This window comes from Patella vulgata, chromosome 1 (assembly GCF_932274485.2).
Source record: "Patella vulgata chromosome 1, xgPatVulg1.2, whole genome shotgun sequence".
Lineage (NCBI taxonomy): Eukaryota > Metazoa > Mollusca > Gastropoda > Patellidae > Patella > Patella vulgata.
The window spans coordinates 79,463,620-79,486,127 of NC_065879.2; the positions used below are offsets into that span (position 1 = coordinate 79,463,620).

Consider the following 22,508-nt stretch of genomic DNA (forward strand, 5'->3'; position numbering starts at 1 on the left):
ACCGAGGTCCCGTGTATACATTGGAATGCACGTAAAAGATCCCTTGGCAGTTGGAATTCGATATAAGAGTAGGCGTTAGTGCCGGTGCCCGGGCAAAATTTCCCTCATAGCACACTGTATGGCATATGCCCGTCTTCATTAGCCCAGTATAGGAGCAGAACAGTAGGACATTAAACCCCATTTCATTTCATTTCATTTCATTTTTTTCTCAGTTCATAGTGGATCAATTTGACAGAAATTTTCAGCAAATTATCTTTACACTATCTAGTTTTTAACTATTATAGCGAGAACTACCATCTCTTTATCTTATCTCCCATAATGTATCTTTAATATGCATTATGTATGAAATGAAATGAAATGGGGTTGACATCCTACTGTTCTGCTCCGAACTGGGCTAATGAAGACGGGCATATGCCATACAGTGTGATATGACGGAAATTTTGCCCGGACAACGGCACTACAGCCTACTCTTATATTATCAAAATCCACAGGTAGAGGGATCTTTTACATGGACGCCTTGTCAGGCTCTCTGTCCTGTATCACTGACAAGCGGGAACCACGCTGGAAAATCTGGATGAACTTTCTCGGCCAATGCAGGAATCGAACACCCGACCTCCAGGCTAGCGAGCCAGCATCTTACCCACTTAGCCCCTTACTAACACACTTAGCCCCCTGTTACCCCTATTATGTAAGAGCTAAATCGGCCTATTTCAGGTCTTTATTTTGGCTTCAAATGTTATATAAATTATTAATTAGACATTTATTCACATGACAATCCCCTAATCAACTCTCTAGACCATGGATAATCATGACTACATTTATAATTGTAACAATGGTAGCAATGAAAATCAAAACTTCTAACCGTATTAAAACGTCCAACATTCATAACATCGCTCAGAATATACTAATTTTACTGAATTTTCCATATATTCCCTTTTTTATTACCATTGTTTGTCCCCATCTGTCCGCCACACTTTTTGGGACACAATAAATCTCCTTCTAATTGAGCTAGAATGTTCAAACTTGGTGTAGGTGTTTATTAGGTCAATGTCGAGATGGAGTTCGAAGATGAGCATTTTCTGCTTAGGGTAAGCAGAGATAAGCAATTTGACTGGTTGATGCTTTGGGACACGATAACTTTAGTTCTAATTAAGTGAGAGTGATGAAACTTGGTGTATAGTTTCATTACCTCAATACATTGACTAAGTTCGATAATGAGCATTTTCTGCTCGGGGTAAGCAGAGCGATATGCAATTTGATTGGTTGAGACTTTGGAACACAATAACTCTCATTCTAATTGAGCTAGAATGTTAACATTTGGAATAGGTGTTTATTATGTGAATGCCTTGATGAGAATGGTGTATAGTTTTATCACATCAGTACCTTGACTAAGTTCGATAATGAACATTTTCTGCCCAGGGTAAGCAATTCGATTGGTCTAGACTTTGGGACACAACAACTCTCCTAATTGAGGTAGAATGTTCATTAGGTGAATGTCTTGACGGAGTTCAATGATTAACATTTCGAGCTAAAGCTAAGCAGAGCCAAGCAATTTCAATGGTCGATGCTTTGGGACAAGATAACATTTTTGTCCTTGCCACATACAAATTCCCAGATTCTAGATATTCAATGTATTGATTTATCTTTCTTTAAAATTTTCCTGAAGTGGTCTTTATCCTTATCACAGACGAGAAGGTTGTCTTTAACACAGAATACAGTTCTATGTGTGATCTATTCAAAACCATTTTATTTTACATCAAGTTATCATGAGTATGACAAAAACAAGGTTGACTACGTCTAGATTCCAGTGACAAATCAACTGTCATCAAGACGAGAACGCTAGGGGTGACTAGACCCTGTATGATGCTAGCACCACAGTGCAAAAATTTGTCTATTGCATGTAATGACTAATTACAGGTCAAATTGTATAGAAGATGGAACTTTTATGTTTAATTATTACTGATCAAATAATTTGCTATAAGAGTATGTAATTATAATACCTAGATAAATAATGCATAATGGAAAATTGTCTCAGAACGCCAACTGTTACATGCAGGCTTGTTTATAAAGGGGTCAACAAAACATTCCGCACAATTAATTACAATCTACATCAGAGCATTAGTAAATTACAATATTTTTCTGATAATTAATTACAATTTTTCTGATAATTAATTACAATTTTCTGATAATTAATTACAATTTTTCTGATAATTAATTACAATATTTTTCTGATAATTATTTAATGAATTCCAATAAGCATCTGATAATTAATTACAATATGCATCTGGTAATTACAATATATGCCTCTAATAATTAATTACAATGTACTTATGATACTTAATTAATTACATATGTATCTGATAATTAATTAATCACAATATACATATGATGTTTAATTAATTACAATATGCATCTGATAATTAATTACAACATGCATCTGATAATTAATTACAACATGCATCTGATAATTAATTACAACAAAACATGCTTCTGATAATTAATTAATTACAACATAACATGCTTCTGATAATTAATTATAATATGCAATTGATAATTAATTACAACTTTAAAAACTATGGTTGGTTCGGCACATTCTAAAGCAACAATCAGCACAATTTATTCCAACGTTCATCTGATAATAACAATTATAGTTAATTACAACATCGATTAATAACAATTACAATTTTTATCTGACAATGTACATGATAATGAAATTATGATATATGAAATTGACATGATTGGTTTTATCTAACATAAATAGTTAACATAACACTTTTGATTATATTTACATCATGATGTCAATATATATACCCCAATTTTTATAAATTATAAAGTTTGTTTAAAAGACTCTTAGAACTCCACTCCTAATCCTGTCCAACTATTTGAAATACAAAATAATCGTCAAGATATTGCCAACTATTTCCATGGAGAGAAAATCTAAACCAAAAGATGACTCTCCTAATAGCTCTACCGGTAATTGAAAAAAAAAAAAAAAAAAAAAATTTTATTTTAAATATCTGCTGCAACAAGCTAAACCTTACTGTAATTCTGAATCATTAACATTAGATTTTTTTAGGGCTTTATTAGTTATGTACAATGACTATTTATAGGTTACTACAAGCGACCTCTTACAATGTACAATTGTGCATCTCTATGTCATGTAATCAATTCAGATTATTTGAACTTGAGCATTCGCAGAAGTAGGTTTAACTTTCAATAGAGCAAATGTCTGACTGCATTGGTAACCCTACTATTTGGAACATTCCTGGACAGACAATTGAGACCCTGACATCTCCAAAACAATTCATTAAAAGCCTGTCCGAAAAGGTTGTCTCTTAGTTGGTTAGTTAAAAATGTTTTTCTCCAAGTTTGGCTAGTGCAGAATGTTTTTCTCTAAGTTCAGCTAGTGCAAAATGTTTTTCTCCAACTTGGCTTGTGCATAAATTATGATAATTAGGTTATTATGGATACAATATATCAAATTAGTAAAATTCATCTTCTTGTTTAAAAGAGTTAAAGCCTCTTCAATAAATTACAACCAATCGTGGAATATGATTCGAGATAATTTCAGATCAATTTCACCTTTGACCCAATGAAGTTTGAGACTGGATCAATAATTTAACTACCCCCAACACTTTGAGATAATTCTAATAATTTTCTTAAAGACTCTAAAACTTTTGTTTCTTTCCTCTGTTCATCTGTAGCTTGAGTCTGGAAAAATAATTAACAAAATATACAATATTCAAGTGAGAGAGATAGAGAGTGTTTAAGTCCACTCAACACAAACTAGGTAATTCTGAGACTAACATATGGTTCAATTTTATGTCAATAAGTCGCTTGGGTGTAGGGGTCTTTAGCTGTGGGAGGAAACCGAGGGACTCAGAGAAAACCCACGAGGTTAGATAGGTGACTCTACTCCTTGTCACACACAAACATGGAATCGAAACCATGCCATATGAAATTCAAGTGAAGGAAGTATTCTTTACTTTAAAGTCTATGATCTTCATAGAAGGGACCGTTAATCCAATGAAAACTACAATATTGTGAAAATTGAATCTCTAGAAGGAATATCAGTTCAAAGAATGATTCAATATTAATATTTGTGACTGTCGTTTGTTTGTCTGTTCAGAGTTGGTGGCTACACTAGGGCTGTCCACGAGGCAAAAATTTGGTGTATATGGGTAGCTTGAACTGGGGAGTGACATAGGTCTGGTGGCGTTGGACTACTACTTCCAGTTTTAGAGTTGTATTACTTTCAACCAGTGCAGCACCGGGTCATCAGAGTGAACACAAGCCAGTGTCACCTATGATTTTCATGTGCCTCTTTTTAATATGAGCTAGGACATAGTCTACCGTTTATATTTCCATTTAGTTTTTTTAAAATAAATTTTTCTTTGGATTAAGTCATGAAACATTAGATATTCTCCTGCAAATATCGATTAGCAACTTCAAATTAGCAATTCAAGTGGCCACACATTGAGAGTGCTATATGTTATCTTCTAAAATGATCGCTAAATTGTAAACTAATGCAGAAATGGAAATACTGCTGTGCAAAAGGATTTACTCAAGGTTTGTTTGTGCTGAATGTGCTTCACTCGGCATAAAATACTAGTTCAGTTAAGTGCAGAATTACTTGAAGCACTAAATTGGCCTTGTATCTGTTCGTTCTAGGGTTTATTTAGTACCATATTTCGAATCAATATCAAATATGTTTACACAGCATCATATACAAGGATAGAATACATGCCAGTACTAAAATGGCCTTATATATTCTCCCAGGTTCATATAGCATCGTATTTCTTGGATGTATATTTTACTGTAGTGTAGACGTTTGGTGCCGAAGCAATTCTAGGTTTGACTACATATTGTACAGTAGAGAGAGAGAGAGAGAAATGGGGTTTAACGTCCACTCGAAACAAACTAGGGAGAGAGAGAGAGAAATGGGGTTTAACGTCCACTCGACACAAACTAGGTCATTTCGGGACTAACATATGGTTTTTAATTTTATTTCAATAATTCGCGTAGGGGAACCCACAAGGTTGGACAGGCGACCCTACTCCTTGTCACGTACAACCGGGGATTCGAAACCACGCCAGTCGACTCAATGACAGACTTTATGATACAGCGCGCGCACGCTAACCATTCAGCCATCCAACCCCCCAAACAAACTAGGTCATTTCGGGATTAACATATGGTTTAATTTTATTTCAATAATTCGCTTGCGCGTAGGGGTCTTTAGCAGAGGGAAGAAACCGGAGGACCCGGAGAAAACCCATGAGGTTGGACAGGCGACCCTACTCCTTGTCACATACAACCGGGTATTCAAAACTACGCCAGTTGACTCAATGACAGGCTTTATGATACAGCGCACATGTGCTAACCATTCGACCATCCAACCCCCCTTGTACAGTAGAGCAAATGCTTATTGGCAAATCAATTTAAAAGATTATACCTTATATTTAACTGTTAATTGTTCTTCTGCCCATGATGCGTAACGAGCGTTGATCTGTTTTTCTTTGGCACCTTTACTATATGCGGTAGCTAGATTTGTTGCTGCCTGCAAATATAAAGTAACATAAACAGTGTTATCATTAAATAAAACATCATTTAATAACTGTGTTTTATAGGATAGATAATAAAACTTATTAAAAAAACCACCATTTTAAGCTTGAGTATTATTGTAGAATAGTTAATAATAACTTGCCAATAAAACAGACCACTTAAAGCTCAGGTATTTTTCTAGAAGAGTTAATAATAACTTAGCAATAAAACACACCATTTAAAGCCTGGGTCTTATTGTAGAATAGTTAATAATAACTTACAAATGTAACATCATTTAAATCCTGGGTATTATTATAAAATAGTTAATAATAACTTACAAATATAACATCATTTGAAGCGAGAGAGGGAGAAATGGGGTTTAACGTCCACTCGACACAAACTAGGTCATTTCAGGACTAACATATGGTTTAATTTTATTTCAATAGTTCGCATGCGCGTAGGGGTCTTTAACAGTGGGAGGAAACCGGAGGACCCGGAGAAAACCCACGAGGTTGGACAGGTGACCCTACTCTTTGTCACGTACAATCGGGATTCGAAACCACACCAATTGACTCAATGACAGACTTTATGATACAGCGCGCGCACGCTAACCATTCAGCCATCCAACCCCCCACCATTTGAAGCCTGGGTATTATTATAGAATAGTTAAAGATACATTATGGGAGATATTTATAGAGAGTTGGCCATTCTTGCTATAACAGTTCAAAAGTAGATGATGAAAGAAGAATATATTGAAAAATTCAGTCAAATTACTTTATTATCATCGTTGTAATATTTGCCTAGAAATGGTAGCGAAATGTTTGATTGACAGGCGTTAACTCCACCTACATATCTCGATTATCAAGTAAAGTTTTCAATGGCATACGGAAACGCTTTACAGCGGCCTCGCTAAGTACACTCTATCATTTAGCCTCGATCTAACTGACGTATTTTCATCAGGTTACCCCTTATCTGATTTAATCAATTAGTGAAATCCTATTTAAATCCGAGCTGTAGCCGAGCCATCCGTGGGTCTACAGAGTTGATTTTGGTCTTGTTGTTTAAATAAAGATCTAATTTATAATTTCTATAACATCTGAAGCCTTGCAATAATCAGATTTAGCTCTTGCATAATGCATGTTTAATAATAACTTGCCAATTAAACACCATTTAATGCTCGAGTATTATTGTAAAATAATTAAAAATACATTATGTAAGAGCTAAATCTGCCTATTGCAGGTCCTTATTTTGGCTTCAAATGTTATATCAACTATTATTTAGACATTCATTCACATGACAAGCCCATAATCAACTCTCTAGATCATCGGATGTTGGAGATGTACACAGATTAAAATATGGTTGCCATTTAATGATTTTTAAATATAAAATGGCAAATCGAGGCTAAGTCTCGAATTACAAGTACCGTTGTTACAATAATAAACAATCTATGCCACATCTTGTAAAAACTTAAAACATTAATAACTTCGCTCAGAATAAAGTAATTTGAATGAAACTTTTAATATATTAATTTTGCATTATCTTTTTTTGAACTATTATAGCAAGAATGGACAGTTCATTATCTAAATCTACATAATGCATCTTTAATAATAACTGAATAATAAAACACCATTTAAAACCTGGGTATTATTGTAGAATAGTTAATAATGACTTAACAATAAAACACCATTTAATGCTGGAGTATTATTGTAGAATAGTTACTAACCACTTAACAATAAAACACCATTTAATGCTCGAGTATTATTTGTAGAATAGTTACTAACCACTTAACAATAAAACACCATTTAATGCTTGAGTATTATTGTAGAATAGTCACTAATGACTTACCAATAAAACGCCATTTAATGCTCAAGTATTATTGTAGAATAGTTAATAATGACTTACCAATAAAACACCATTTAATGCTCGAGTATTATTGGGATTTAATTTAACAGCTTGAGCAAAATAACTTCTGGCTAATTCCATATTTTCTGCTCCACCCATTGTATATCGAATCTATAATAAACAAATATCAGGAAATCTAAAACATACACATAAATTAACAGAGACAACGGCTTGTCAGACCCCTTGATACATATTAGCTAATTTAACTGTGGTCCCCTGCCAGTGAATAGGGCCTGCATCATAGGAAGCAGATTACAGTGAATGCAACATACAAATGTTTACCAATCATATTGTAGTAGGGTAATTAAACTTATGAAGATTTATTCATAGTTTATAGTATCGCATATCAAATTGCAGTAGGCTAATTAAATAATCAAAGAATCGACTAAAGGAATTCAAGCTGGCCAAATACCTTTGAGCAACTCTGAATTTCAATAGGGTTCTTCCTCCGTCCTGTGCACCACTGACAACAAACTTTTTTGACCAACACTGTGATCGAATTCAGGATCTCCTGGTATGTGAGCCAGGTCCTACCTCCCTCAGCCAGTGTGGCAATCAATATCACAGTAATAATACATTTTTAATATGGCATCACTGGCTCAATTGTCATAATAGTAAAATGCTGGTGTCTCCGGTTCCTTGGCCATTGTGCCCTCTCCCAGTACAATAAACATTACAGTAATATATTATGTTTAAATATGGTACCTCTGCATATTTTTGATGGAAGAGATGATTATGTGGATTAGACATTATGACTTCCTCCATACAGAAAGCTGCATTACTGTAGTCAAATTCACATAAATATAAATCACATAATTCCATCCACGACTCATAATCTGTCATAAATCTGCAAAAACAAATTGTTGTAAATTCTCACTGTAAATAATATTCATCTTTACATATTTTAAGTAAAATAATATTAATAATAATTAAATTCATTTCATCAGGCATCAAAAAATCAACTTTACTTGGTGAAACTGATACACTCACTATACATACATTAAAACCCATCACAGTTAAATCTCCAGTGATTTTAACATGAATATTCATGACTTTTGTATATATGAATAATAATGAGTTACATATGTGTACAGCAGGAGGTCAATCTGATTAAAATACAGATCTATATTTCGTTTCGTTTTTTTATGCTTTCGATGGCCTACACTACATGAAGATCTGACCGATTGTTCTGGAAGGTCCCGTCAGGGGTTGTTTGAGCGGCTTTTGACCCTATGACGTCAGACGGTGCTTAATCAATCAGCGTTGACATTTCTTGTGATTTACCCACAGTTCCGAGCTTCGCACGCCAAGAACTTGCCGTAAAGTTATGACTAAATACAGTGTGAATATTCAACGTGTGAGCCAGCATCTTACTCACTGATCCCCTTGTGGCTCACAAGTAAATATTGTAAGAGTAAAATAAAACATCTGCTTACTTTCTTAAATATTCGTTCAATTTCTGTATCGCTTCGGCCATTTTACCCTGTGCTTTTAAAATGGCCACTTGGCGTTTCCTAGCAATCTGAAAATAATAAATTATGTGTTCTATTATAATTTCCTATGGGAGTATTAAACATAGCATTGCCAGCCAATAAATATACACCCACCAGCTGTTTTTACATTTTCAGTGTCCGGTGCAAAAAGTGATGCAGGATTCCAACTTTTAATCTGGTTCTAGCTTAAACGTACATTATGCAAGAGCTTAATCTGCCAATTGCAGTTCTTTCTTTAGGCCTGAAATGTTATCTAAATTATTAAGACATTAATTAACTTATCCAGACCATAATCAAATCTCGATGGCATCGCTAGCCTGTGATATTTACTCGATTAGAACCTGATCTGCTGCTCAATGCTCATTGATGATTTAAATCAAAAAATAATAATCGAGACTATGTTTTTTATCGTACCGACTTCGACTTCAGTAATGATGATCAATGCTAGGCCCAAAATTCAATCGTTAAATTCTCGGTTCAGAGTGGGATCAATTCGACTGAATTTTCTTTAGCAAATTCCCTTTACATTATCTAGTTTTTAACTATTATAGCCAGAACTGCCAGCTCTCTATCTAATTTCCCATAATCTATCTTTAATACTAGCCTAAAAAATCTCAAAACCAATCTCAAAAACTCTGACTCATATTACTAAACTCTGACTCATATTACTTGTGTTTAAAGAATTGTAAGAAGCACAAACTGACTGATAGACTCACACTTTTTGATTAAATTGTTAAATTGTCGAATAAATAAATGAATTACTTACCATGTTAGTATTATCTTTTTCTATTATTTCTGTATATAGTTTATCAGCTTCATTATATCTACAAATAAAATAAAGACGTTGATTTCATTAACATAGGTATAAAAGGGTCTAGTCATTTGGATAAGATCATAAACCATTGCCAAAAACCATAGCACCCATTTAGCATGAAGACAGGTCGAAACTCCACAAAACAAATCAATATTATAAAATCAAATGGCATCAACAAATTTAATTTTTGACCAAATAAGAGAAATGAATGGGGTTTAACATCCTACCGTTCTGCCTCTACTGGACTAATAAAGACAGGCATTTTGCTGTCCATGGTTCTTTTATACGTAATCGCCAATGTGTACACAGGAGTTCATTTCTTCATTCAATCCGAACATCTTTATGTTGTTCCTTGCCAGGCCCTCTGTAGTGAACCACGGGCGAGGGGAAACCACATTGTAAAATCCTGATGAACTCTCTCGGCCAACACTGGGATCGAACACAGGTCGACAAAACAGAGAGAGAGAGAGAAATGGGGTTTAACGTCCACTCGACACAAACTAGGTCATTTCGGGACTAGCATGGTTTAATTTTATTTCAATAATTCGCTTGCGCGTAGGGGTCTGTAGCAGTGGGAGGAAACTGGAGGACCCGGAGAAAACCCACAAGGTTGGACAGGCGACCCTACTTCTTGTCATGTCGACTCAATGGCAGACTTTATGATACAGCGCGCACACGCTAACCATTCAGCCATCCAACCCCCCCTCAACAAAACAAATCAACATTATAAAATCAAATGAAATCAACAATTTTATATATGGACCTAATGAAAGGTATCCAAGTCTTTGTTACAAGTGTAACAGATCGTTTTAAATAAACAACGTACCTGCCATCAGCTTCATAGAAAAGACCTTCTAATCTTTTTACTCGCATACTATCTGGAAATTTATACTGTAATGCTTCTATACATTCCTGTAATATACAGAGCATATTAGAGCTCAATTAAAGCACTATAGACATCTGCACATTCATTTGGGGGGTCGCTTCTACTTCCACTGATGGTGATATATCATCACAGACATATCAGAAGAGCCAGTCTTGTTTGAGAGGCTAGTCCATCTTTGGGTGAAATGCGTGGGAATGGGAGGGTGCAAAAGCAAATAATTCATAGCGCCACTGTGACTTTAGAGATATAGCATCTAATGGGACCTTTCAGAAGTATTAACCGACTCTCTTCAGAGCAGGAACCATTCTACATTATACTCTAGAGCTAGAGCTCCACTATAATGCTTGTTTACAGAAAACATATCTACCGGTAGATCAGAGCTCCACTGTCACAAACTAGCTGAACACATTTGCAACTTGAACAAAATATTAAAAACAAATGGTATGTTATGCAAAAATTTCTAAAAATGTAATTTTACAGCCACAGAATATCATTTAAATTTTACATCTTGTTAATATACGGAAAAACTAGAACTGTCAACAAGTTAATTTTATCGGTTCCATTCCCACATTTACTTAAAATAAAAATTGAAATTTTACAGAAATGGAAAATCTTTCAATTAGTATTTTGAAGCAATCCGTAGGGTGACTTTTATAATATCATATACAAATTTGATTATGGAAGCTACTAACCTCTGCTAAATCCAGTCTCCTACAGTCTAAAGCAGCTATACAAACTTGTTCATACACCATCCATACTATCAAAAAATAAAAACATTATTAAGTTTAGAGAAAGATGGGTTTTAATGTCTACTTAACACAAGCTAGGTTATTTTGGTCAATGTATATGGTACATGTACAGATTTATCTGAGACAGATCTGCCAATTCATTGCTGACATATTTAAAGATTTTTAACAAGTCATGTATTATGATGTATATTATAGGGTTTTTCAAAGAGTTTGGTAAAAACACATAATGCAAAATGCTTTCTTCTAGGTTGGCCAGTACATGGATCTTCAACAATTGTTTTAGCATATTTTGGTTGAATACCCGACAACTCATCCCAAAGACAACTCATCCCAAGACAACTCATCCCAAGATATTAGCTATACTGAAACTCATACATAAAGATAAGGATATAATGTCATATTCTGAGGAATTTCTATCAGACAATGATATGGAAACAATCAGCACGACCGAGGCCAACATTTTCAGTCGCATCTATGGTTCAAAGAAGGAATTAAACCTTGTACGCTATGATCAGCAACCATTGTTAAAAATTTGAACATTATCCCAATTTTCTATATATCTATTTCTAAGTGTTCTTATACATAAAAACTATAAAATTACTGTATTTTGCTTGACAGTATGGTTCTTTTAAATCCTAATCTAATAGCATCTAAATTGACTACTGGAAGAGATAATGGGTCTTTAACTTTATACTAACATTCATCAGCTAGTTTATGTGAATGATGTATTAAAAATCCTTCCCATAATTTAACCACCATATCACCATCTCGAACTTGTTCATCTCTCATTTTCTTTAAGATGGTTCTCGCTTCTACAACAAGAAATCAAAACTATAATATATTGAAACATACTGGTTATAAATTCCACTAAACTTCATGAGACATGAATGATGTGAAGTGAAAATCTAGGACCCTTTAGCAATTGGGAGCCACAATGGCTCCGTGAGTAAGGTGCTGGCTCATTAACCAGGAGATCTTGATTTCGCTCTTATTATTAATCGAGAATGATCTTTATCGGGAATGTAGGAGGTAGGGCCTGGCAAGGCAATGTGACTACCCTGTACATGTATACTATATAACTATATAATGAAATGAAATGGAGTTTAACGTCCTACTTGGCTACTATAACTTTATAACATCTGCATAGTGCATATGTATGTTGTGGTGAAATGTGTGTCATTCACATTGTTTACATTGATAGGGTGACCCACCATAAATAAATATCTTCATATATCTCCATATATCTCGACAATTACGCCACAATATTTATATATATGCCAAGCCTCAAATCAGTTTCACACAATTATAGTCACTAAATAAACGATCATGTTGTACTTAATAAGCTATGACCATTAATCATCTATAAATAATAGACTGAAAACTGGTTCCAAGTGTCGTCCATAACATCCAGACACTTTTGAGTAAAAGATAGGTTACGTGCCCTTGTTTTGAAATTAGTCTCGCTTAACCAGTCTATCGACCATTCTACGTCTGATTGACAGGTCGGGATAATCAAGACTACTTTTTTACGAAACATAACAGAAAGCTAGAACAAGAAATTGAATTTAGAAATAAGCACGTTAGGTAGCTCAACAATCGTTTTACGAACCTTGTAAAAGTAAAATGAAACTACTGCTAGTATCATGTTCCTGTCTAACCCGAGTGATTCAGAGATATTATTTGTACTAAACCAAAAGACGCCGCTCTTAACGGTACAGTTAATGATAAAGCGATTTAAAAAATGAAACGAACGTAATTTCTAAATCTGCTGTAATAACCAAGCAACTTAATTTCACTGCTATTCAAAACCGTCAACAATAAATTATTTACGGCTGTAATAGTTAATAGATTTGTAGAGAATTGCACGTGCCATGGCTATTTATAGTATCATACTATCAGAAAGTTGGTCTCGGCACGGCGAATGTGTACTCTTCAGTGGTAGTCTCGAACTATCAGCGGTGGACATTATTTCTGTAGAGTACATGGGCCACCCTAACATTGAACATATGTCATATGCCACTTGGTTTAGATTGTTTATGTTGTGGGGGGGGGGGGAGGTGCAGTGGGTCCAATATCAAAAAGGGACGCACTATATTATTCAAATCACATCGTTAAAAACCTCGAATACGGAATGGTTCGATATGCTTTGACTTGGGACTCACATCAATTGGGACTCGCGTCATTTGGGACTAAAAAAAATATGACCACGACATTTGGGACTCGGGTATATGACGTTTGGGACTTTGGTATATGTCGTTTGGGACTCAGGTATACGACATTTGGGACTCAGGATAATTTATTAGAAATAGGCCAATTCAAAACACGAAAGAAAATATTTATTAACATGAAACATGTGGTTAGTAAAAGGCTCAACCAAACGATAAAACATTAGTTGCACTTACGGTTCTTTGATAATCATCGTTTCTCATAAAAGTTATATATTTAAAACGAATAATATGCTGATGAATTTTTTTGAAAATGACCTACACAAAAAACAAAATAAATATTTACACGACATGCAATCTTTTTTACAAGCCCCTAGAAATTTTTAACGATAATCCGTGAGCTGCACGTTGACATGCTTGTCGTAGATGGCAATACCAATCGATAAATTAGTGCGTACAAGGCAAAGTTTTTTTGTGGAAAATATAAGAAATGGCAACGATCAAAGCGGGATAATTAAAGCTGATTAACTGATAATCCCGATGTTATTGCAGTATATCGAGAATGGCGGCCATGTGTTGATTGCAGTTATACCGTTTCACGAAAAAACATTAGCAGTGGTCGGTCAATCAAGCTCGTTTACTATTTGATAAAAGAAAAAGAACGAAGTACTACTAAATATACACAAATTTTCAACAATATATTATTGTCAAGTTTTATACTCGCAGATAATTACTGTCGTTTATATTGAGTCCCAAATGTCGTTTGTGTTGAGTCCCAAACGTCGTCAACTGAGTCCCAAATGTCGTTTATGTTGAGTCCCAAATGACGTGAGTCCCAAATGACGTGATACCGCTTTGATAAGGTCGTGATTTCACATAATTTGACACACGTGGTGTATATCTCTCTCAATATCTTAGATTTATAAGATTTGTAATGGACTTGTCAAATAAAACAGATATTTCTACATATGCAGGAATCGAGTTTGATTTAATTGTATATCTTATTTAAAGGGAAAACATGATTTTATTATCAATTTTACCGTCAAAAGTAATGTGGGTAGCCATCTTGAACCGGAAGTCTCGTTTTTAACGAGAATCTCGGCAGATCCCAAAGCGCCTGCGCATCCGAATCGTTGTCATGGAATCGTAAACAATTTTGTGTCGAGAGAAATAAAAGTGTGTAGACAAAAGTGGAGTTCATCATTCTTCCAACTAAACATCCGTCAAAATGATTCCACCGAACGCTTCTCTAGTTAAATATGACAACCCCGTCCTTGTCAGCAGAAATACAGATAAGAAAACACCACGGGTAAGTAACTTCAAGTTTCTAGAACAGGCTACGTTACACAATTTATTTACAAAACCAATCTCTTTCTCTGGCTCTCCTTCCTTGGTCGGCTCATTTTTTTCATGGGTTGTTTTTCACATTAAATGTTAATCACGGACATATTCGGAAAGTTGGATTTATACGTTATAATTACGATATATATTTCTATGTCAATTATGGAAGGAAGATCTGTCTGCCGAATGGCAGGGTATGCTGATGCAAAGCCATTTTTTTTAACTTATAGTATAGAAACTACCAAATAGGCCTAGTCCAATGAGTACCAAGATATTTTTCGTTTCTCCACAAAATGTTAATAATTCCATATTACACATTATGAATTCCGATTTTTTCCGTTTAATGAGATGAAACTTTCAGTTTTCGCCCTTCCCGTTTCATCTTCGTGAAATTCTGAAGGAAACTGTGTGGAGATGTATTTTTGTTGTTTACTCCATTTTGACAGTCCTTTTTTTATGTGGGTCAAAAATTGAATTCAGGTAGATCTGGTAGTGGTAGTGATAAGTAGCTAGTAAAGAAGGGAAGTGCAGGTGCTTTTTAGGGGATCAATAAAACTTACAAAATAAATCTGGACCAATGTTCAGTTCATGTTACTTACATCTTAGAAGAGTGTGAATACAGTTGATCAATTAGTACTCGCCTCCTTTCTTTGAAAAACATCATGCTAAATATTAATATTTTGACCAAAGTTTGGGTTTATGGCTGTTAGTGTTTAATGACCACATCTCCTTTTATTATGTTGGATACACTACTTTGTAGTGTTATCAATTACAGTATTTATACTTCACTATATATATATATATATATATAGTACAATCAGTAGAATTTGAAACCAAGGGAAAATATTGATTTCCTGCAAAATAGGTGAGTCAAGAGTATAAGATAAATAGCATTTAAATTCTTTGTGAACGTTATCAGAAAATGTCTCTTTAAATTTAAACCCTGTATTAATTGTTATTACAGGCAAGAGCTTTAAAAGTTTCTCCGACATCACCACAAGGTACTGGTCCTGTACCCAATCCCCCAGCTAAAAACAAGCCATCTGGTTTAGATGCTAAAGCTGCTCAACAGACAGATGAAATTCTTAATTCTATTCTCCCACCACGGTAAGATATATTTGAGTTTGAGTCTAATGTGAAATGTTTACTTCGACACACAAAATAGACAAATCTGAAAGATATTTGCATTTGGTTTAATATCTACTTTTTGTGGAAATATTTGGTGCATTATCATTGCCTAATCTAAAGGATCTGACATTTCTGCCAATTTTTATATTTGAATGTAAGCTTAATATATCTTTATTTTAATTGGACGATTTCATAAGAAGTTATTAATTTCTATATTTATTAGTGAATGGACAGAGAACGGTCAGTTATGGGTCCAACAAGTTTCCAGTACACCAGCTACCAGATTAGATGTGGTCAATCTACAGGAGGAATTGGACCGTAGGTTACAACAGAGACAAGCTAGAGAAACCGGTATCTGTCCTGTCAGACGAGAACTCTACTCCCAGTGCTTTGGTAAATATATCTTTAAAAGAAATTTATATTAAATTAAAGAGATATTCCTTCTTAAATAATTAGCTCATCTGTTCAAACAACAATGCTTATTTTTAATGCTTGAGGGAAAAGAAAAGAAAAAAAAACTCAAATTTTGTAAGAGCAACCAAGATAAATTATTCAGTTTTATATGTAAATATTTAAATGGTCAGGAAAAATTAAACTGAGAAAGAAAAAAATCTTAGAGGCTCAAATTTTGTCAAAAATAAATTACATATTTTTGTATGAAAATATTTTTTGTAATATTCGAAAAAAGTATAATTATAGGACTCAAATTTTATAATAAGAACCTGCAAAAAATTACTAAATGGAAATTGTCAACCACTGATTGTCCTATAAAACCTACAAAAATCAAATGGTGTAGCTCATCCTTTAAATCTACAAAAATCAAATGGTGTAGCTCATCCTTTAAAATGTTACTTTATTTTTTGTAGATGAGTTAATTCGTCAGGTGACTATAAACTGTGCAGAGAGAGGTTTGTTGTTGTTACGTGTTCGAGATGAGATCCGTATGACAATAGCTGCCTATCAAACACTGTACGAATCTAGCGTAGCTTTCGGTATGAGAAAAGCGTTACAAGCAGAACAAGGCAAATCAGATATGGAAAAACGGGTAATTATACATTTATATAATAGAAATATTATAATTGGATGGCCGAATGGTAATGTGTGCACATTGCATCATGAGGTCTGTCATTGAGTCAAGTCGCATGGTTTCGATTCCATGCTTGTACATGACAAGGAGTGGGGTCATCTGTCAAACCTCATGGGTTTTTCTCTCGGTCCTTCGAATTCGGTTCCCCCCCACTACTAAAAGACCCCTACGTGCAAGTGGATTATTGAAATAAAAATTGAACCATATGTTAGGGCTGAAATAGCCTATTTTGTGTTGAGTGGATGTTAAACCCCATTTCTCCCTTTCTCTCAAATGACAATCAGCGTGACTTTAAACGGAGGAAAATCAACTCAGTAAAATGCATTTTAAACTCCAGCATTTCACCCATGTCCACAATTTCAATATTAACATATCACAAAAAAATGGAAAAAAAAACCCATCATAATTTAATTTATATTTTCTAATCATAGATAAAAGATTTAGAAGATGAGAAACGTAAACTAGAGAAAGATGTGAATGAATTAAAGGCTAAATGTGATCAAATTGAAAACCGAGCTAAAGAACAGCGACAGGTGGAGGAGAAAAAACACACAGAAGAAATCCAATTCTTGAAACGTACAAATCAACAACTTAAGGTAGGGTATATTAATGACAATCATATTCTTGGCCATCAAGTACCAGAGTTTTCTTTGGGTCCTCTGGTTTCCACCCACTGCTAAAGACACCAAAGAGCAAGCCTATTGAATCTGATTAGTTGAATAATCAAAAATGATAATCAACGATTTACCAAATAAGTCGAAAAGCATCCTGGAATTTAGTTTACTATTTTGTCCAGGCTTATTTTGTATTCTCATTATTATAATTTGAGTTCTAATTAGATTAATGAGTCCTGACTTGTATTATGACGAAAATGCTCACATGTTATTTTTAACATACAAACACACAAACAAATGAGTGATTTAAATTACTGGATGAATTGTAGTTATGAGATGGGAACCAAAATGCAAAATTGAATATATATACAATGTCAGTACCATTGTGTTGTGTGAATGTTAACCCAATTTCTGTGCCCCCCCTCCCCTCACTACTTCTACCACTGAAAATCACCAATTAAACCATTTTTATTCTTTTGTATATTTCAGACCCAGTTAGAAGGAATCATTGCCCCCAAGAAGTAAAAAATGAACATTTGTATAAATATGTTATTGTATATCACAACATTACTCCGCGTGGTATTAAGTCTACATGTGCAGTAGACACAATCTTCATTATTTATTTTCTGGGACAGTGGTTTAATTCGTAAACATTCAGAAGTTGTTGATAAAACTATTCATAGCATTATATTTATTTAGAATTTTAAACAGCCAAATAGTTTTCGCATAAATCCATTCGTAATTATGAAAAGTTGTAAAATTACTGATGACCTAAAACTATTCATAGCATTATATTTGTAAGATAGCTTATTTTAGTTTTCGTATAATAGCATTAAACATCAACATATAGCAGCATTATTATTTTTAAAACATTTTTATGAACTATGAAATAGAAAGTGTTACATCTTTGTCTTAACCTTGGTAGGGATTGGACTATAATTATTGTAGTACTTGATGATCAAGACTAACTTGAGTTTTAAATTAAAATTCATCCAGTAGTATATCCGGTGTGGGACCAATAGCCCACATTAGCTGACAAATTGGTCAAAAATCTCAATACAAGAATAGCTCTGTCCTTACCAAGGGGGGCAGATGTAGAATTAGACCGAATAAAAGGTCGAGATGTAGAATACAGTACCCTGATATATTGGAGATTGTAAATAGCCTGGAGACAGATTTTAATCATACATATGTAATTTTAAATAATCAACCCAATATATAGGAATTTAATTTAAAACCGGACACTTTATACATTTTTTAAACCCAGTCATCTTATGATCAACTGGTAGCTTATTGGTGGGGAGAAGTTATTGGGGAGCAGTTATTACAATGAGTAGGGAGAAGTTATTAGCGGGCACTTATTATGTAGCCTCTAGAATACATTTATGTTATACTTTGTTCTTTAAATTTAATACAGAATTGTACATTTAATACCAGGTTGGAATAATATTATTATTGTATCATATTTAATAAATTATTTATCCTATAAAACATTTATTATTGAATTTATTTTTATATAAATGTTAGTCTATGGCTATATGCTGTGTCATATTCATATTGTAACTAGAATTAATTCACTTTGAAATGAATTGAAAGGCAGTTAAGTATAGGCAGATAGGCCACAGTTCTAGCTAATTTCTTTTTGATAAGTGAACTATATTTCTTTTTCTAATTTTGGAGAGAAAAAGTGTCAAGTCTGGACGAACATGCGACTTTATTTCATTACCGGTAATTCATTTTGGTTTGGTATGAAATCGTTTGAATTCGATGAAGAGAAGGCAGAAATTCCACTGTCTAGCCAAAAGATTTTCCTCTTTGTTAGCTTGATGTGCAGAAACGTAGGATTTAAAACCCTATTTCATTCTATGTTCGCTGCAGCAACTCATTGAATGAGATTTAAAGTATGACCAGGTATTTCAGATTAAACACACCTGCGATCTTACTCACAAAAACTGAAACATATTAACAAATCGGTCCATTTATTGGCCAAGTGCTAAGTTTTTAATCCCCAACATATGAAATGGTGGCATCCTTAAAATAGTTCAGTCTAAGTTTCCATGAATTAGACTCAACAACTGGCTGGGGTGGGTGGAAACTCCCAAAGTTTTTCTGGGAATATATTGATCAATCAGATGTAGGCATTCATGTGACCATTACAAGAATAACTTGTAAATCAAACTTTTGGTTGTGTACTCCTTCCTGCCATGGTTAGGGTTGGGCTAGATAGATGAATTTGATGAATTTTCTGCATGCAAATGCCCTCTCAAAGACTATTTCAATTGAATGACAGTTTTATCATGGATTTCAGAATCTGAATACATCAAATATAATTCAGAGAGAGAAATGGGTTTTAATGACCACTCAACACCAACTGTCATTTTTGGACTAACAAAGTACAATTTATGTCAATAATTCACTTGCAGGTACAGTTGGACAACCAACCGTATTCCTTCACTCAATGGGGGGTGGATGGCTGAATGGTTAGCATGTTCGCGCTGTATCATAAAGTCTGTCATTGAGTCAACTGGCGTGGTTTCGATTCCCCGGTTGTACGTATCAAGGAGTAGGTTCGCCTGTCCAACTTGTGGGTTTTCTCCGGGTCCTCCAGTTTCCTCCCACTGCTAAAGAACCCTACGTGCAAGCGAATTATTGAAATAAAATAAAACCATATGTTAGTCCCGAAATGACCTAGTTTGTGTCGAGTGGACCGTTAAACCCCATTTCTCTCTCCCTTCACTCAATGATAGACCTTACAGTCTAAAGTGTATGAGTTACACCACTCAACCCCCTTACAATTCACATAAACTCAGGGCTTAAAGGTCACTAGCAAGCCTTGTGGTATAAATACAACAAACAGATTATCACAAACAAATAATTTATTTGGTAAAACAAATCTCATTGTTATGTATAAAATACCATTTTTCTATCAAAAACCAAAAATAAATATCATTTTTTTAAATATCTTAACAAGCCAACAGTGAGTCGAGGCTGATATTCTCTGCATCAATCTCGAAGTTAATATACATGTACATGTATGACACTAATTACATGAACATTTATCTTATTATGAAGCATCCAGTTATCAAATTGCTTATCACCACTGAGCTTAATTAGAAACTGCTCATCATTGATTGTCAAGACATTCACCCTTATGATCATCTACACCACATTTGAACATTCTATATTTCAATTAGAAGTAGAGTTTTTGTGTTCTACAAGGTGTGACAAGGACAGACGAACTAGCTTAAATAGCTCCCCCCCCCCCTGTTCTCTACTAAAGTTGGGGGACAATAATATACAAGTTATAAGATGAAATTAAATCATAGATCTATTTTATTGTATTAAGGAAATCTCCTCTAGTTGAAGGAGTGGGGTTGGGCGGCCAAATGGTGCGCATTTCCAAATTATGTCTGTCATTGAGTCAAGTGGTGTGGTTTCGATTCCCCGCTTGTACACGACCATGAGTAGTGTTAACCATTCCGCCACCCAAACCCCCTATATCAAAAAACAAAATTTAGTTAATTGGTCATCATAACAGTATTTATGTTCTATGTATATCCAGTTAAATTACTAAATGCAATTGAAACAATTGAAACAATCTTAGCAAGAAAATATTCATAGGCAGTGCTTAGATGGGTTTCATTTAATAAAGATAGGTTGCCAGGCAACAAAAAACATACGCCCACAGCAGCTAAATCGTCCGGGCAGTCAACAAGAGTTGTCGCATATTTTTACTTTTTTCGGTAATGAAACATTTATAATACACTAAAATCTGATTAAGAGCAACAACTCAGAAAATCATTAGAATTTGTTTGGTTTTTATAAAGTTCTGCCCCATGCTAACGTTTTGTATACAAAACTTTTAATACTGTATCATGAATTTAGCTGTTCCAAGTCATAAAAATTCATTGAAAATCAATATACTTGTTCGTCTCAAGATCTTAAACTCTGTGTATCAATCTGCAGTCAATCGGATATTAACTTTGGCCTCTAGAGCGTCCACAAGATTTTTCAAAGGGATCAAGGGCCATAACTTTGGCAGTAATTATCAGAAATCTTTGAAAATCAATAGGATTCTTAGCCTCGTGACCTCAAACACTGTGTATAAATTTAAAGTCAATCAGATATTAACTTTAGCCTTTAGAGCATCCACAAGGTTTTTTGAAGTGATCAAGGGCCATAACTCTGGCAGTAATTATCGAAAATCACTGAAAATGAATAGACTTCTTCGTCTCATGACCTTAAACACTGTGTATAAATTTAAAGTCAATCGGATATTAATTTTCGCCTCTAGAGCGTCCACAAGATTTTTTGAAGTGGTCAAGGGCCATAACTCTGGCAGTAATTATCGGAAATCGCTGAAAATCAATAGGCTTCTTCGTCTCATGACCTTAAACACTGTGTATAAATTTAAAGTCAATCGGATATTAACTTTGGCCTCTAGAGCGTCCACAAGATTCTTTGAAGTGATCAAGGGCCATAACTATGGCAGTAATTATCGGAAATAGCTGAAAATCAATAGGATTCTTCGTCTCATGACCTTAAACACTGTGTATAAATTTAAAGTCAATCGGATATTAACTTTGGCCTCTAGAAGGTCCACAAGATTCTTTGAAGTGATCAAGGGCCATAACTCTGGCAGTAATTATCGGAAATCGCTGAATATCAATAGGCTTCTTCGTCTCATGACTTTAAACACTGTGTATAAATTTAAAGTCAATCGGATATTAACTTTGGCCTCTAGAGCGTCCACAAGATTTTTTGAAGTGATCAAGGGCCATAACTCTG

The 22,508-nt window shown here is 34.4% G+C and overlaps 2 protein-coding genes across 2 annotated transcripts; one reads left to right on the top strand and one right to left on the bottom strand.

The window, feature by feature from the left end:
* Positions 1-1,730: 1,730 nt before the first annotated feature.
* LOC126814343 (ER membrane protein complex subunit 2) lies at positions 1,731-14,628 on the bottom strand. The gene is made up of 10 exons (XM_050539439.2): positions 14,591-14,628; positions 12,084-12,197; positions 11,329-11,393; positions 10,577-10,662; positions 9,703-9,760; positions 8,880-8,965; positions 8,149-8,290; positions 7,444-7,554; positions 5,453-5,557; positions 1,731-3,711 (listed from the first exon to the last, which is right to left on the bottom strand). Exons 1-10 carry the CDS (start codon positions 14,613-14,615, stop codon positions 3,619-3,621), a joined length of 885 nt encoding a protein of 294 aa, XP_050395396.1. The 5' UTR covers positions 14,616-14,628; the 3' UTR covers positions 1,731-3,618.
* A 44-nt stretch (positions 14,629-14,672) lies between these two features.
* On the top strand, positions 14,673-19,215 carry LOC126814366 (33 kDa inner dynein arm light chain, axonemal). Its single transcript, XM_050539451.2, has 6 exons — positions 14,673-14,859; positions 15,856-15,998; positions 16,243-16,412; positions 16,886-17,064; positions 17,538-17,702; positions 18,210-19,215. Exons 1-6 carry the CDS (start codon positions 14,779-14,781, stop codon positions 18,243-18,245), a joined length of 774 nt encoding a protein of 257 aa, XP_050395408.1. The 5' UTR covers positions 14,673-14,778; the 3' UTR covers positions 18,246-19,215.
* The last annotated feature ends 3,293 nt before the right edge of the window (positions 19,216-22,508 follow it).